This window comes from Macaca nemestrina, chromosome 15 (genome assembly GCF_043159975.1).
Source record: "Macaca nemestrina isolate mMacNem1 chromosome 15, mMacNem.hap1, whole genome shotgun sequence".
NCBI classification, from domain to species: Eukaryota; Metazoa; Chordata; class Mammalia; order Primates; family Cercopithecidae; genus Macaca; species Macaca nemestrina.
In genome coordinates, this window is record NC_092139.1 from 111,501,106 (window position 1) to 111,516,397 (window position 15,292).

At 43.9% G+C, this 15,292-nt stretch overlaps 1 protein-coding gene across 10 annotated transcripts in view; it reads right to left on the minus strand.

Annotated features, from left to right (window-relative positions):
• Positions 1–15,292, minus strand: part of LOC105464318 (EF-hand calcium binding domain 6) — a 308,413-nt gene that overhangs the window by 239,584 nt on the left and 53,537 nt on the right. For 9 of the 10 annotated variants that reach the window (XM_011712104.2, XM_011712099.2, XM_011712096.2 and 6 more), the window contains one exon: positions 8,764–8,830. In XM_011712104.2, coding sequence (XP_011710406.2) covers positions 8,764–8,814 — 51 coding nt within the window. In that variant the 5' untranslated portion in view covers positions 8,815–8,830. The remainder of the gene's footprint in view (positions 1–8,763; positions 8,831–15,292) is intronic. The other variant, XM_071080704.1, reaches the window with a different exon arrangement.

Consider the following 15,292-nt stretch of genomic DNA (forward strand, 5'->3'; position numbering starts at 1 on the left):
CCCAGGTTGGGCCAATGCTGGGTACTGCCACGTGGCTATAGCACTTTGCCAAGAGCCTAGCCAGCCACAGACCACCTCACCTAAGAACTAGATCAGAATCACATTTTAGAGTAGAAAAAGACCTTGTCTGTCATCTCCCTCAGCATTTCCCAAAATGGCATTCCTCCAAGTGCAAGTTCTGGATCTAGAGTTAAACAAATAAATGCACAGAAAGGCCGACTGCAGCAACATTCAATAGATTTCTATACGGCGGCCTCCTCTGAGCCTTCACTGTGCTAACGTACATTGTGAATCCTCAAGGACTGGGGGGACAGCACTGGAGAAGCTGGGGCCAGCTCTAAGGGACCAAGTCAGCAGGACCTAGTGGTTAACTGCACGTAGAGGCTGAGGGAAAGGAAAGTCCAAGTGGCGGCCAGTTTCTGCCTTGGTGACTCGAGTGGATGAGATCCAGAATGTGGAATATGTTGCAGGTTTGGGAAGGAAGACTGTTAGTTAACTCAGTGCACACTCAGCTGGGAATGCCTGCATCCTCCCCGTTCACCCCCGCAGACATCTTTCCTCCTGGCAAATTGATCCAGTTGTTGGGAGAACACCCACCCTGTGCCCTCCCGCCTGCCTTCTTCTGTTCATTCATGAATTCCTAACTTAATGAGCCCCTGGTATGTACACACCACCCTTCCTCTAAGGTCTAGTTCAAATCAATCACCCTCCCTGGGTACCTCCCCAGTAGCCAGTACGGGTGACTTTCTCTTACGAAGTCTTGGAGAGTTTACTGTCCATGTCTTTCAGCTGTCAGTACGAGCAACTTATATTGCTTTATTCCCTGACTCCTCTTGATCTAGGTGCTATACCACCCAATAAACACATTTTTAAACCATCATAACGTGTTGCTTATGCTTGTGTTCCCAAGGTGATTTTAAGTTTCCAGAGGACAAGAATCAGGCTTTAGTCTTCTCTGTATCCCCAATAACCACATGGTGTCCCCATAACACCAGTAGGTGCTCAACAAATGCACATGATGGTAAGAGGGTGACCGATGACTTCCAAGCCTGATAACAGGTACCCCGACTCCAGTTGCATTCCCAGCAAATATACCCACAACGCTGCTGACAGCACTCTCCTAAATACATCAAAACCCCCTTATCAGAAACCTTCAATCATCCTCCTCCTGGCCCATGCCTAAGGGTTAAAACCTGGCCTTCACATGCGTCTTTTCCTCCAGTCTACCTTTTGAAACTCGTCTGTCCCAACTTGCCTTGAGAAACATAACTCTACAGAATAGCCGCAGGGCTTGTCTCCTTGTGGTGCTCTGGCCACATCCACACTTCCTTCTCCCCATGTCCTTTTCCTTTGCCAGGTTGCAATTCTGAAAACTACCCCACATCTCTTCCCCCACCCCATCCTCAACGTGCATTGCAAGTCTATCTATGGTCCAAATCCAAGCTCCAATATCACCTTCCTCACCCAATTGTTCCTGGCTATTCCAAGGAATATGAACTTTTCTACAAAACTTTCTTTATTCATACAATAATTATTTACTGAGTGCATATCAGGTGCCAGAACTGTTCAAGGCACCAAAGTTACAGCAGTGAACAGGAGAGAAAAGGTGCCTGCTCCCACAGAACACAGATCCCAGTCATAAACAAGTAAACAAACAACATTTCAGAATGTTCTACGTGTTATGGAAAATGTAGTTTTAGATAGGGTAGTCAAAAACATCTCACTGGAGAGCTGTCTAGTGCAGAGCTCTGAAAGCTGGGGCGTTTAACTGAAGTTTACTCGATGCACAAGCAAAAGACATGGGCATGTTCACCAGAGAAGGCTCTGGCTTATGTTTTGAATGGATAACTCTGGCTGTCATGTGGAATGCAGATTGTAAGGGGCAAAAGAGGCAATGGGAAACCCAGCTAAGGGGTCACTGACAAAGCACAGGCCAGCGACGATGGTAGTTTAGGCTATAATGATGGCAGTGGGGATGGATCAGAAGTGTCCAGGTTTGGGATCTAGTTCAGGATAAAGCAGACAGAACTTGCTGATGGCCTGGATATGGGAGGGGCACTGGTGAGGGAGAGGTGATCAAGACCGGTCCTTGGTTTCTGCTTGAATGAATGACGAGTGGTAGAACCATTTACTGACCTGGGAGGAAGGCTTCTCCGGGTGGGGCAGGAGGACAGTCAAGAGTTACGTTTTTGTCTGCAGACACTGGTGAGTCTGGGGCCTCACAAGGAGATGTAAATGTGGGCACCCTCAGCATATAGCCCTCTTATCCTTCCCCGGGTAGCTTTCAATCCTAGAGCAGCGGTCCCTAATGTTCTTGGCACCGGGGACCAGTTTTGTGGAAGACAACTTTTCCATGGACCAGGGGAGAGGGGGTATGGTTTCAGGATGAAACTGTTCCACCTCCAGTCATCAGACACTAGTTAGATGATTCTCATAAGGAGCATGCAACATACATCCTCGCACGCACAGTTCACAACAGGGTTCGTGCTCCTGTGAGAATCAAATGCCGCTGCTGATCTGACAGGAGGCGGAGCTCAGGCAGTGATGCTCATTTGCCCATCACTCACCTCCTGCTGTGCAGTCTGGTTCCCGACAGGCCACCAACCAGTACAGGTCTGCAGCCTGGGGGATGGGGACTGCCGCCCTAGATGATTGCAAGCCATCTTTTAACTTTCCACGTAATAACTCGTATGCTTTATGTCCTCAAATACAAACTCCTAATTTTGTTGAGTAACTTCTATGGGCCCAGCACTATGGTGAGTTCATTTTATATTTATTCTCACACAGAATCCCAACAACACCGGGAAAACCTTGCAATATTGTTCACCCAGTTCACAGATGGGGAAAGTCTCAAAAGAGGCAAGACTAGCTTGCTGAGGATCACTCAGAGAGTCTCTGTTGGTGTTCAAATGCACGCTCGGGTTTGCTAAGGCCAGAGCTCCAGACTGTACCCCCACACCCTGCTGCTTTAAACATTTACCCCTACAATCTTGTGTTTGCACTATTAATTTGTAACACACAGAAAGACAAAAAAAAAAACTTAGTCTGAAATAATTGCAAATTCTGATATTGTAGAATCTTTGCTGTAGTTTCTTCATGAAGGCTTTTGTAAATTAATGATAGAGCAACCAAAAATAGGTCCTGGGGCAGAAGTATTCTCAATATAATTTTTAAATAAAATGCCAACGGATTATTTTGTGATGTGAGATTCTCTAGATCAAAATATAAGTGCTACTCTTCATTTAGATGCACGTAGACACAAGAATAAAAGCTGTGACATTATTAATCACTATATTCAGTTATGATTGATAGGCTTTTCTGCGGGGAGGAAAAAGTGCCTCAGATACAATCTGTCCCAACAGCTCTACGATATGCTAATATTTTCTTCAGATGAAAGAGGAGATGTGTTCAAATACCTGCTACAATAGGCAATTAATACCAAGTGCACCAAAGTAGAGCTGATGAAAGCAGGATTAGGGGAATATTAGGAATTAACCAAGAGCTTGCATGTTTTAGTAAATGGCCTCATTTTGAGCTTGACACAGCCTTTCTGTCAGGCAAACAGACTGCATTCTAGTCTATTCATTCATACTAATGTAGTGTTATAAAATTAAGGTGTGTTTATGAAATGGTGGCGATTCTAACAACTGATTCTTTATCCCTTGAATATTTAATTTTTAAGTGTCTTTTTAAAGAAAATTCACCTCTTTAAGAGAATGAATCTCCCCACCACTTTTATTTCTTCTTCATGAGGATATTACAGAGCAAGCCAGCAGCTCAGCAATTATAATTATTTACTAATTGCTTCTGAAATGACTATCTCCACACACCTCCAAGGCACCAGGGTAATCCCATAAAAACCTGTGTCAAATCACTCGGTGTCCAACAGACACGCTTGTCACAGCCGACTGGGTAGACCAGATGTTCTGGCATCATGGTGCCTGAACCTTCAAGCATTTTTTTTCTTTTGAGAGCTCCCTGTCTCGGGTAGTGACATGGTACAAGAGGAAACAGCCTTGGGCTTTGGATGCTTTCTTTTTCCTTTTATACTTCTTTAACTGAATATATATTCTTTAATTCCGGTCTTCAGTGAAGAATATATTTTTTTTGAGGGGGAGATTCACGACCTTCTGAACATACACTGTATTCCCACACAGGTCAGAACAGCTTCCTGTTTCTCAGTACTTCCCTCAACAGGGCTTACAATGAGCCCTCACCCCACCTTAGATGGTAAGATGGGATTTTCTTCCTGTCTTAGCCACTCCTATCTTCACCTCTTGTCGGGAGTTGACAAATGATAGATAGAGTAAAAAACCTGACACTTGGTTAGCCTGGCAGCACACTGCATCTTTGTTCAAGTTCCTTCTGTCCTGGCAGTCCTCACCTGAAGAATGTGAGGAAGCTGTCTGAGGTCTCGGGCGCTGCCACCGCTACAGGATGGAACTGGGACCCCGCAGGCAGAGACGGTGCATGAAAGACTGACGAGGTGGAAGGAATGTGAAAGGCAGGACACTAGAGAGAAAAGGGAAGAAAATTCCCAAATGCCCAAATGCCTTTCTGCTCCGTGGACAGAAAGGCAACTCTGTGGTTAGAACACAAGGCTCCATTGACTTCTGCGGTGATGATGAACAGAAAGACTTCTCTCTGTGATGGACTGGGTCTAACTACAGGCATAACAAGTTGTCACATTTGCTGAATGCAAAGTAAGCATCAACATATGCCTGCTTAACCTTTGTTCTCAGCTTCCCTCCATATCAATATGGGATAACAACGGTACCTGCCTCATGGGATTCACCTGGGAATGAAATGACTTAATACGATAAAGCACTTAGAAAAGCTCCTAGTAAGTGCTCAGTGCTAGCTATTATTACTAGAGTTGGCAAAATCTGAAAAATTACATTAGTGTCCATAAGATTAAGGCCCCACTCGCCAAGAGGGGTCCCTTCTGCAGGTAGCTGTAGCAGATGCATCAGTTGCCTTCCCAAATCCATTCACCTCTAGTCACTTCTCTCCTTTACTTTTTCTTTTTTCTGAGATGGAGTCTCGCTCTGTCACCCAGGCTGGAGTACAGTGGCACGATCTCGGCTCACTGCAACCTCTGCCTTCCAGATTCAAGTGATCCTCCTGCCTCAGCTTCCCAAGTAGCTGGGACTACTGGCGTGCACCACCATGCCTAGTTAATTTTTGTATTTTTAGTAGAGACATTTCACCATGTTGACCAGGCTGGTCTTGAACTCCTGACCTCAGGTGATCTGCCCGCTTTGGCCTCCCAAAGTGCTGAGATTACAGGCGTGTGCCACCGTGCCTGGCTGCCCACTTCTCCTTTCTAACAAAACCCTCTATTTTCCATTTTGTTCAGACATCCGCCCTCCTTCGGTGGCCATGTGCTTCATAGGAGGGAACCCAGTGGCCGCACCAGGTGGTGATCAAGGTTGCTCCTGGCTGCTGGCAGGAACCAATTCCCTTGCCCATGATTGCTTTAGGTGTGGGGCATAATTCCAGGCTGTGGGACACAGGGAGGGACTTTCTCTTATTTTTACAGTCATATTGGAAAAAAGGCCCATTGAAAAAAAAAATTGACATCAAAATATCTGCCTGAAGTGGTGGCAACCTCCTGGTGACCAGAAAGAGAGGTAGGTGGGTTAGTCAACCCTAGCCTCCACTCCCTCCTGACTTCTTGGGTGACATAAGAAGCTCCTTATTTTCTAAGATAGTTAAGTTGGAGCCTTCGGTTTCTCATAAGGGAAAAAACCAAACATCTCTGTGGCCAAGGGGCTGCCACCTGGTGGCAGATAAAGACGGCCACAGCAAGGGTTTCAGTGGTGTTCGGCAAGGAGAACAAGCGTCACCCATCAGTGGGAGAAGGGACTCACATTTACTGAATATCTGCTGTATGCAGGGGCTTTGACAGCGGCTTTGCTTACATTCATTCTTGTCAGTACCCTGAAAGGTAGGCTTTGTTGTCTCCACTTTAGAGATGAGGAAACTCAGAACAAATGAGAAACCATCCAAGGCACTCCACCACCACCAGCAGCAGAGGCAGCGTTTCAGCCCAGGAGTACCTGATTCTCCACAAATCCCTCTGGCTCCTAGGAGACTCTGAAGACAAAGAAGCTGAAGACCAGAGGACTCAAGAGCCAGTCCAGGAGATGCTCAGGCAAGGACACAGCGGGGGGCACATGAATGCAGAGGATCATGGTTGTGGCCAAAATGAAAAGCAAGGGCCAGGAGAGTGACAGCAAGTGAGGAACGCAACAGGACTTAGCGTGGTTGTTGAGTGGAACCTGAGTGCAGATTAAACCAGAGCCAGGACCAGGTGGATCCTGAAGAGGACACGATGAGAACCACCCTGGGCTTACAGAGCCTCCTCCACCAAACAGAGAGCGCCTCTTCCCATGAAGCCATGGGGCACAGTCACCAAAGACGGAGAGACGAGACCCAGAGATCATCCAATCTGGCCTTCTCCCTTGGCTTAGAGAGACAATGACGTTCAGAGAGCCAAAGGGTTCAACTGGATAATGAGCGTGAATGTGAGCATCTGTTGGAGGGTCTGAGGGCCCGTGAAGAAGAGAGATGCTCACAAACCAGCCATCAGACCAAGCTCACTGCAGAAGAAAACAATTAGGTTTTGTTTTCCCACTGCTGATTATTTGCTGTTGTAGGAAGGCTTGGGGTTCCCACTGCTGATTATTTGCTGTTGTAGGAAGGTTTGGGGTTCCCACTGCTGATTCTTTGCTGTTGTAGGAAGGCCTGGGGTTCCCACTGCTGATTCTTTGCTGTTGTAGGAAGGCCAGTCCACACATGGATCAGCAGAGCCTGGCTCCAAAAATTCAGAGACATCTGCATGCATTCGTGGCTCCAGTAAGCCACGTGGACTCATATTTAAAATAAAATAATTAGCATTCTTTCATTCCCAAACTGTAACCATCACCCAGCAATGACATGTGTATGAAGAGAGGCTTACTTAGATAATTCCTAAGTCTTCCTCTCAGTCTCCAACATTAGTGTGTGACCTTTAGAAGGGTCAGAGTCCTCATTAGAAGCATGCTACTGCACCCAGCACACAGTTGAGGGGTGTACTGATTTGTTCTCTTTATTTGGAGGTGGAGCGGCTAGAAAGGAATGAGATGCATTTGTGTTCCTACCTGTACTTCAAAGGAAGCTGTAGGGACAAGCATAATAGTAGCAGCTGGCATTTATTAAGTGTTGCAGGTGCTTTATTCTGGATCTCTTTAAGCCACACAACAGCACATCAAGGTGGTGGCTGTTATCCCCACTGACAGGTGAAGAAACTCAGCGATGAGGGCTTGCCTGGGACCACGTGGCTGGTAAACGGCAGAGCCCCAGGATGGAAACTCAGGTCTGCCCGGGTCCTGGGGTCAGTCTCCTCCAACCTCCCCTGCCTGCTCAGGGTTGGGGTCGTAGGTAGAATTTGGGTTACAGTCTGTGCTGGCTGGAACACACGGCAGAAAAAACCCTCCAGTACTCTGGTACTAAGTGTTACCTTTTCCCTTCACCTGTTTGTTCTCATGAGCAATTGTATGAAAACTACCTGGGTTTCCACTCTCAGCAGGGTGTTCCATGGGGAGGAGGATGGGATAAAAATTAACTGAAAGGATGGACAGCGATGGAGTTCCATTTGAGATTTGCTCACCACAGCCTTATTTTGGGCCATTGACAACCCTGGCCTTTGTCTGCATCTCCACACTCAAGGTCATGTTGCATTATGGATCCTTAACAATGTTTCTGCTGCTGTAATAATTGTCATAAACAATGGACTTTTTCAGAAGCATATCATGATGAACACAGTTTAAAGAGAGAAAAGACATATACCCCTAAGTAATATCAATTGCACGACAAATTTCTTGCAGAATAACAAATGGGTCACAGCAAAAGCAGCAGACCTGGGTTCCTACTAATATCAACTATAGTGAAACAGGTTTTTAGAAACACATAATGCTAAGAAACTATCATATTGAGATGAATTTTCTGGTGTTAATGGTATCAGACAGGGAAATTGAGACAAACATTTTGTGCATCTCTGGCTATTTTTGAGTATGAAATATATGAGTCTCAGAAGAGTGCAAAAAAGAAAGAAAATTTGTCACATTTCAAACCAACATATTGAATCAAATAAATTAAACCATGATTCTCAAACTGCTCATGCAACTGACAGGCCCAAATGCATTTTAAAAAGGAGTCTGATTCCAGCCCCTGAATGACATTATCATCTCCTCCCCTCCTTAGCTGTGTGCTGTGAGATCTAACCACAATCAGCAAATAGGAATGATGCTATATGCTCTTTTTCTAAACACACAGTAGCTTTCATGGCTAAATTACTCAATACTTAAGTATATATCACTTTGAGTTTGACTGGTTATTTTTACTATGCAGCTCTTGATTGGCATTGACTGCTGCAAAGCAGCCGTTTTCCCTTTCTAAAGAAAAACCTGCTCAGTCTTAGACAAAGACAGAAAAGGCAGCCCTACTAATAATGATCTAAAGTTAATACAAAAGCAATTAATATTCCAGGACTTCTGCTGGTGTCACTCATCAAAAGAGATGCCATCCAAGACAGCCAAAGTAGTCGGAACGCAAGCTTTCGCCCTGGCTTGTTATCAGAAGATCTATTTAGTCGGACAATGTTGATATGAGAACTCAGATGATGAGGTGTGGCTCATTTTCTACCATCTACCTCCGCTAACAATTACTGCTGACGATGGGTGGGGTAGGGGGAAATCGTGTCTTTAAAATCTCTATTACCTTTTCTCCCACTTGGATTTCAAGTTCTCTTAATGTGTGGCAGCAATTCATTTCATTCCCACCTTCCCTTAGAAACAAACAAAAAAAAAACTTTATTAAAACATCTTAACCAAATAAGTGTTTACATAGGATATGCAGAGATCAAAATTACAAGGATTTCCAAATAATCTATTTTAAAATGCAAGGTATTTCTTACAAGCTGCTGTCTGCCAGGATCGTGAACTTGGGCAAATTACTTTGTTTCCCCCAGCCTGTTTTCTTATCCGTAAAATGAAATACGGTAGCATTTACTCCTCCTAAGATAACGTGCAAATTAAATAATTACAGCTGACACTTAATGAGCACTTACTGTGTCCCAGGCCTTAACAAGCCTCATCCCATTTAAGCCTCTCAACAGCTCTATGGATTTGGGACCATTATCATCCCCGCTTTACCGAGGAGACTGACAGGGATCTTAATAGATGAGGAAAATGAAGGTCACATGTGAGGAAGTGGAGGCGCCAGTGTCAGACCCAGGTGCTCTGGGTTCACATCCAGTTCCTAACCTCTCTGCTGTGGCTGCAGCACTTTGATCTGACCACTGTGGGGCTCTACGTCCCCTCAATAGCTCACTTTCAGCTGCTCAGTGAAGGTTCAATGTGTCTGTACCTGGGTTCCATCTGCTTGTCCCTATTCACTGGTTTTTATTTTGCATTATCTGTGTATCTACAAACCACTGCAGAGCCCCTCCTTGGGACAAACTGGTAGGGTGAGGGTAGGAAGAGAACACGAGGAGGCAGAGCTGGTGACCCCACTTTACAATGTCTGTCCATGCCTCCTACCTGCCAGGTCTGGGGCCGTGGTGCTAAGCAAGACACCGCCTGTACTGGTGACAGTGACGGATGGGAAATAAGCAAACAAGTAATGTGAGTTGAAATAATAACAGGTGCCATGAAGACAATAAAGATGGGCAGGGAGATAAATTGGAGATGGGGGAAGATGGGATGACTCTCTGGATGGAGTGGGTAGCAGGTCTCTCTGGCCAAGTGTCTTTTGGATAGAGGCCCACAAGGTGAAGGGCCATGAAGCCTTCCAGGCAAAGCAAAGGGAACAGGCAGCTGGCATGAAGCCCTTGGCTGGCAGGAGCTCAGCAGATCCCAGAGTCAGTAGGAAGGAGGCCAAGGAGACCAGAGCTGGATGGGCAAATGAGAAGGTGTGTAGGCTATGTTTAGATGGAGGCAGATGCCAGGCCTGTGAGTCTGTGGGCCATGATAAGGAGTCTAGACTTCAAAGGGTAAGGGGAAGACACTGGAGTGCTTAGCAGAGATTAAATTCCTTACATAGGAGGAAACTGAGTCTCAGAGAGGTTCTGTTCCCAAGTGAAAGATAGGACCTGATCAGGAATCCAAATCTATAATGCTACGTTAAATGTAATCTTTTAAATGCTGTTTAATAATATATTCAATAGATACAAAACACTATTTGTAAAATATTTAGGAATTAAAGAATAAGCCAGGCGTGGTGGCTCACGTCTGTACTCCCAGCATTTTGGGAGACTGAGACGGGCAGATTACCTGAGGTCGGGAGTTGGAGACCAGCCTGACCAACATGGAGCAACCCCATCTCTACTAAAAATACAGAATTAGCCGGGCGTGGTGGGGCATGCCTGTAATCCCAACTACTCAGGAGGCGAAGGCAGGAGCATCACTTGAACCCGGGAGGCAGAGGTTGCAATGAGCCAAGATCACACCATTGCACTCCAGCCTGGGTGACAACAGCGAAACTCCATCTCAAACAAACAAACAAAAAAGGAATTAAAGAATAAAAATTAAACAAATGTTTGTTTACTCAACCCCAGCCCCCATCCAACTGAAGCAATGCAACACTACCAGTGCCTTGGAACTCCAGGAAGCCCTCCCTTCCCAATCACATCCTCCTGCCTAGTTCTAGCCAAGTTGGTCAAGGCTTTGTCAGGTCCACACTGCAGTTCAGCCTCTCCCTTTAATCAATCCTGCTTCAGCCTGCTTCCCTTTACAGGTGTTTTCCCTCGTCTACATCTTGCTCCCCAAACTCCATCTCAGTGTCTGCTTCAGGAGAAGCCAGCCTATGACCATTTATTGTCAGGTACTAACTTAGTGACACCAGCTTTCTTTAGATTAATATTGAATGGTATGTCTTTTTAAATCTTTTCACTTTTAACCTTTCTTTATGTTTGGGTTTAGGTTTTTCTCTTAGTGGATTTTACTATTTGTTATCTAGACAGACAATCTTTGTCTTTTAAGTGGACTACATGATAATTGAATGTGTAAGTCTTAAAATTTATTTTGCCAGAAATTAATGTAGTTACACTTTCTTTTATTTTTTCTATTGCATAATTATTTCTATCCTTTTTCTTTTAGTCTTTTTAATCCTTTCTATTTTCAAAAAGTCAATAACTGGAATTTTTATCCAGTCTGATAATCTCTGTCTTTTAACTGAAATATTTGATCCTTTGCATTTAATGTAGTTATGTTATATACAGATGGGGGTAGGTCTATAAATTTATGTTCTCTATTTGTAGTATCTGTTGTAGATTTTTGTCCCCTTTCTTACCTTCTTTTGGATTGAGTATTTTAAAATCATTTCATTTTTTCTTCCAAATGTTGGGAGTTAAATACTTTGTTTCTATTCTTTAGCAGTTACCCTAAAAATCACAATGTGCATATATAACAGTTCAACGTATAAAATTAATCAATATATTTATCCTCCTGCTGGCTATCAAATAGATCTTAGAAAACTTTAACTCAATTTATCCACACTCAGCTGATCGTTGTCTAATGTTTTAACTCTGAACTTTTTATTTAATACACACAGACATTTTTGTAACCACCTTATAGAGCCAAAAATCATTTCTATTTACCCATATTTTGCCACTTTCTTTGCTTTTCACTCTTAAATTCTCAGACCTTTCACCTAGGATTGCTTTCCTTCTGCTTCTAGCAGAATCAAGATCTTTCAGTCAAGATCTGCAGGAGATTAAATGTCTCAGTTTTTGTCTGAAAATCAATGTCTTTAACCCTCAGTCTTTATTTTTTTAATGTTTTCTCACTGACTTTTATGTCTATAATATTCAAAAATTCAAAATAAGCTGTCCAAATCGAACTGACCTTTAGAGGCATTCAAATTCAAAATGTTTTACAACAGGTTTTTTAAAAAATATAGGTTCTGGCTGGACGCGGTGGCTCGTTCCTATAATCCCAGCACTTTGGGAGGCTGAGGCTGGCGGATCACCTGAGGTCAGGAGTTCGACACCAGCCTGACCAGCATGGTGAAACCCTGTCTCTACTAAAAATACAAAAATTAGCCAGGCGTGGTGGCGCACACCTGGCCAAAAGCCTTTCTTATTTCTTTCTTCTCTTCCACAGGCTAGAGTCAGCTAGACCTGGCTAAAGTCGGCTTCACATCTACTCTGTGAACCAATGCTCTGCTAATGCTGTTTCCTTTATCCATCTGAATCTCTGATACCCAGACTGCCAAAGGAATCTTGCAATACACAGTATTGGTGAATAAATTCAGCTTCAACAGAATTCTCAGGTTCTTTAGGAGGTTTTTCTTCAGAACTCTCAGTAAGTCTTCTTGTGTGGTGCTCAGAAAGCTTTGAAACACTTCTGCTAAGATTTATAATGATTGTTTTATATACAAACGATTGTAGTTATTCTTCATGGAAGCAGCATTGTACCAAGCGCCACGTGGATTATCTAATACGCAAAGGCACTCTCCGTCCATATGTAGAAATGTCCTACACGTCCATCTAAAGCAAATCTCAAAAGGTTCAGCCTGATCATTTTAAGCAAAATCATTCATTGGGTGTTTCTGAAGAGATGATGATGACGTTTCTACTGTTATTATAGATGATTCAAGGTCCTCTATACTCGATACAATAGTTCCACATTTTGCCCTTACCACCTCTCATACACTCAGAGACAGACACTTTTAAAATATCATTCCAGGTCATACCTTTTTAATCTTCACGCTGCTTCCAACTTAACCAACTACTATCGGATATTCAGGAACTTCCTCAATATGGTGATTTTCATACATGACAAGTTCTGGTAAGGCCAGGACAGAAGAAATGGCATACTCTGTCTGTGTTATGTTCACTGTATGTTATCAGTGGCATTGAGTTTTGGCCGGTATAAAATGTGATATCCCAGCCAGGCACGGTGGCTCATGCCTGTAATCCCAGCACTTCTGGGGCTGAGGCAGGTGGATCACCTGAGGTCAGGAGTTCGAGACCAGCCTGGCCAATATGGTGAAACCCCATCTCTACTGAAAATACCAAAATTAGCTGGATGTGGTGGTGGGCGCCTGTAATCCCAGCTACTTGGGAGGCTGAGACAGGAGAATCACTTGAACCCGGGAGGCAGAGGTTGCAGTGAACCGAGACTGCACTCTTGCACTCCAGCCTGGGCAACAAGAGCAAAACTCCATCTCAAAAAAAAAAAAAGTGATATCCCCAAACATATTTCCAAAAGGGAACTGCTGTGACCAGAATATGAAATCCTACCACCACAAATTCAGGGAATTTGAGCTGCACCTCCATCTATGTCCCAAAATCCAGCCCCAGTGTAATGACCTGATAATGCAATCACTACCTCTTATTTTTATGAAAGTTGATGTGAAGAAATTATACGAGCTCTGGTTGAAACAGTTCTTGTTTGAACACAGTAGGCAGAGGTGCCAGATGTTTTTACTTTTTCCAAGTACTCCAGTATCACTAGATGAGGGTCCCATGGGCTATCACAGAAAAAACTTACTCTTATTTTTAGAAATACAGTATAGAGGCTGGGTGCAGTGGCTCACGCCTATAATCCCAGCACTTTGGGAGGCTGAGGCGGGCGGATCACCTGAGGTCGGGAGTTTGAGACCCGCCTGGCAACACGGCAAAACTGCATCTGTACTAAAAGTACAAAAATTAGCCGCGCATGGTGGAACACACCTGTAATCACAGCTACTTGGGAGGTTGAGACAGGAGAACCGCTTGAATCCAGGAGGCAGAGGTTGCAGTGAGCCGAGATCGTACCACTGCACTCCAGCCTGGGTGACAGCAAGATTCTGTCTCAAAAAAAAAAAAAAAAAAAAAGAAAGAAAAGAAATATAGTATATAGTATAGAGTTCTGGGATAACAAATATTTTATGTCAGAACACTGAAAAGATTATTTCATTATCTTATAGCCTTCACTGTCACTGTTGAGAAGTTGGTGTCAGTCTAACTGTCACTCCTCTGAAGTCAATTCTGTTTTTCTTCTCACTGCCTATAACATTTTCTCTTTGGTTTTGATGTCTGCAGTTTCACTGTGATAATGTCTAGATAGGCATTTCTTTTTATTTATCTGGCTTGAGTTTCTCAGCCACTATCTTTTCAAGTATGATCTCTGCCCCGTTCTTTCTCTTATGTTGCTATGGGTTGAAGGTGCTCCTCCAAAATTTAGGTGTTGCCACTGTGAGAGGATTAAGAGTTGGTTAGGCCTGAAGGTTCCGCCCTCTTGAATGGAATTAGGTGCCTTTTTTTTTTTTTCCTCTGAGATGGGCGTCTCACTCTGTTGCCCAGGCTGGAGTGCAGTGGCATGATCTCAGCTCACTGCAACCTTCGGCTCCTGGGTTCAAGCGATTCTCCTGCCTCAGCCTCCCAAGCAAGTAGCTAGGACCACAGGCATGCACCACCACACCCAGCTAATTTTTGTATTTTTAGCAGAGACGGGGTTTCACCATGTTGGCCAGGCTGGTCTTCAGCTCCTAACCTCAAGTGATCCACCCACCTTGGCCTCCGAAGCATTTTGAGTTCATTCATAAAAAGGAATGAGGTACTAATTCATGCTGTAACATGGGTGAGCCTTAAAAACATGTGCTAGACACAAAAGATCAGCCTTCTTGATTGGCACACAGGTCACAGGAGCCTGGGATTACAGGCGTGAGCCACTGCGCCCAGCCTCAGATGCCCTTATAAAAGGGCTTGTCGGAGGGCGCCAATATTCTCTTGCCCTTCCTCCTTCCACTATGTAAGGATGCAGTAAAGAGGCCCTCACCACACACTGCTGCCTTGATCTTGGACTGCCCAGCTTCAAGAACTATGAGAAATAAATTTCTTTTCTTACAAACTATAGTACCCAGTCTCAGGTATTCTGTTAGAGCAGCACAGAACAGACTAAGACAGGTATCTTTTTGGAAATCCAATTAGAAGTATGGTAGGCGTCCTCTTCCTGTCTTCCATGTCTCTTATGCCTGTCCTCCTAATTTTGTATTTTTTGTCTTTCTGTACTGCATTCTAGGTAATTTCTTCAGAGCTCTCTCTCATTCCACAAATGTTCTTTTCAGCTGTGTTTAATCCACTATTTTTACCCATCCACTGTATTTTAGATCTACAATCAGATTTTTCAGTTCTATTTTATACTTCTTCAAATATTCATTTTATTGCCTGTTTTGCATTCATATTTTGAATCTATTCTTTCATTTCTTTAAACATATTAAAACACTAGTTTTAGATTACATACATGATAGTTCCAATATTTCA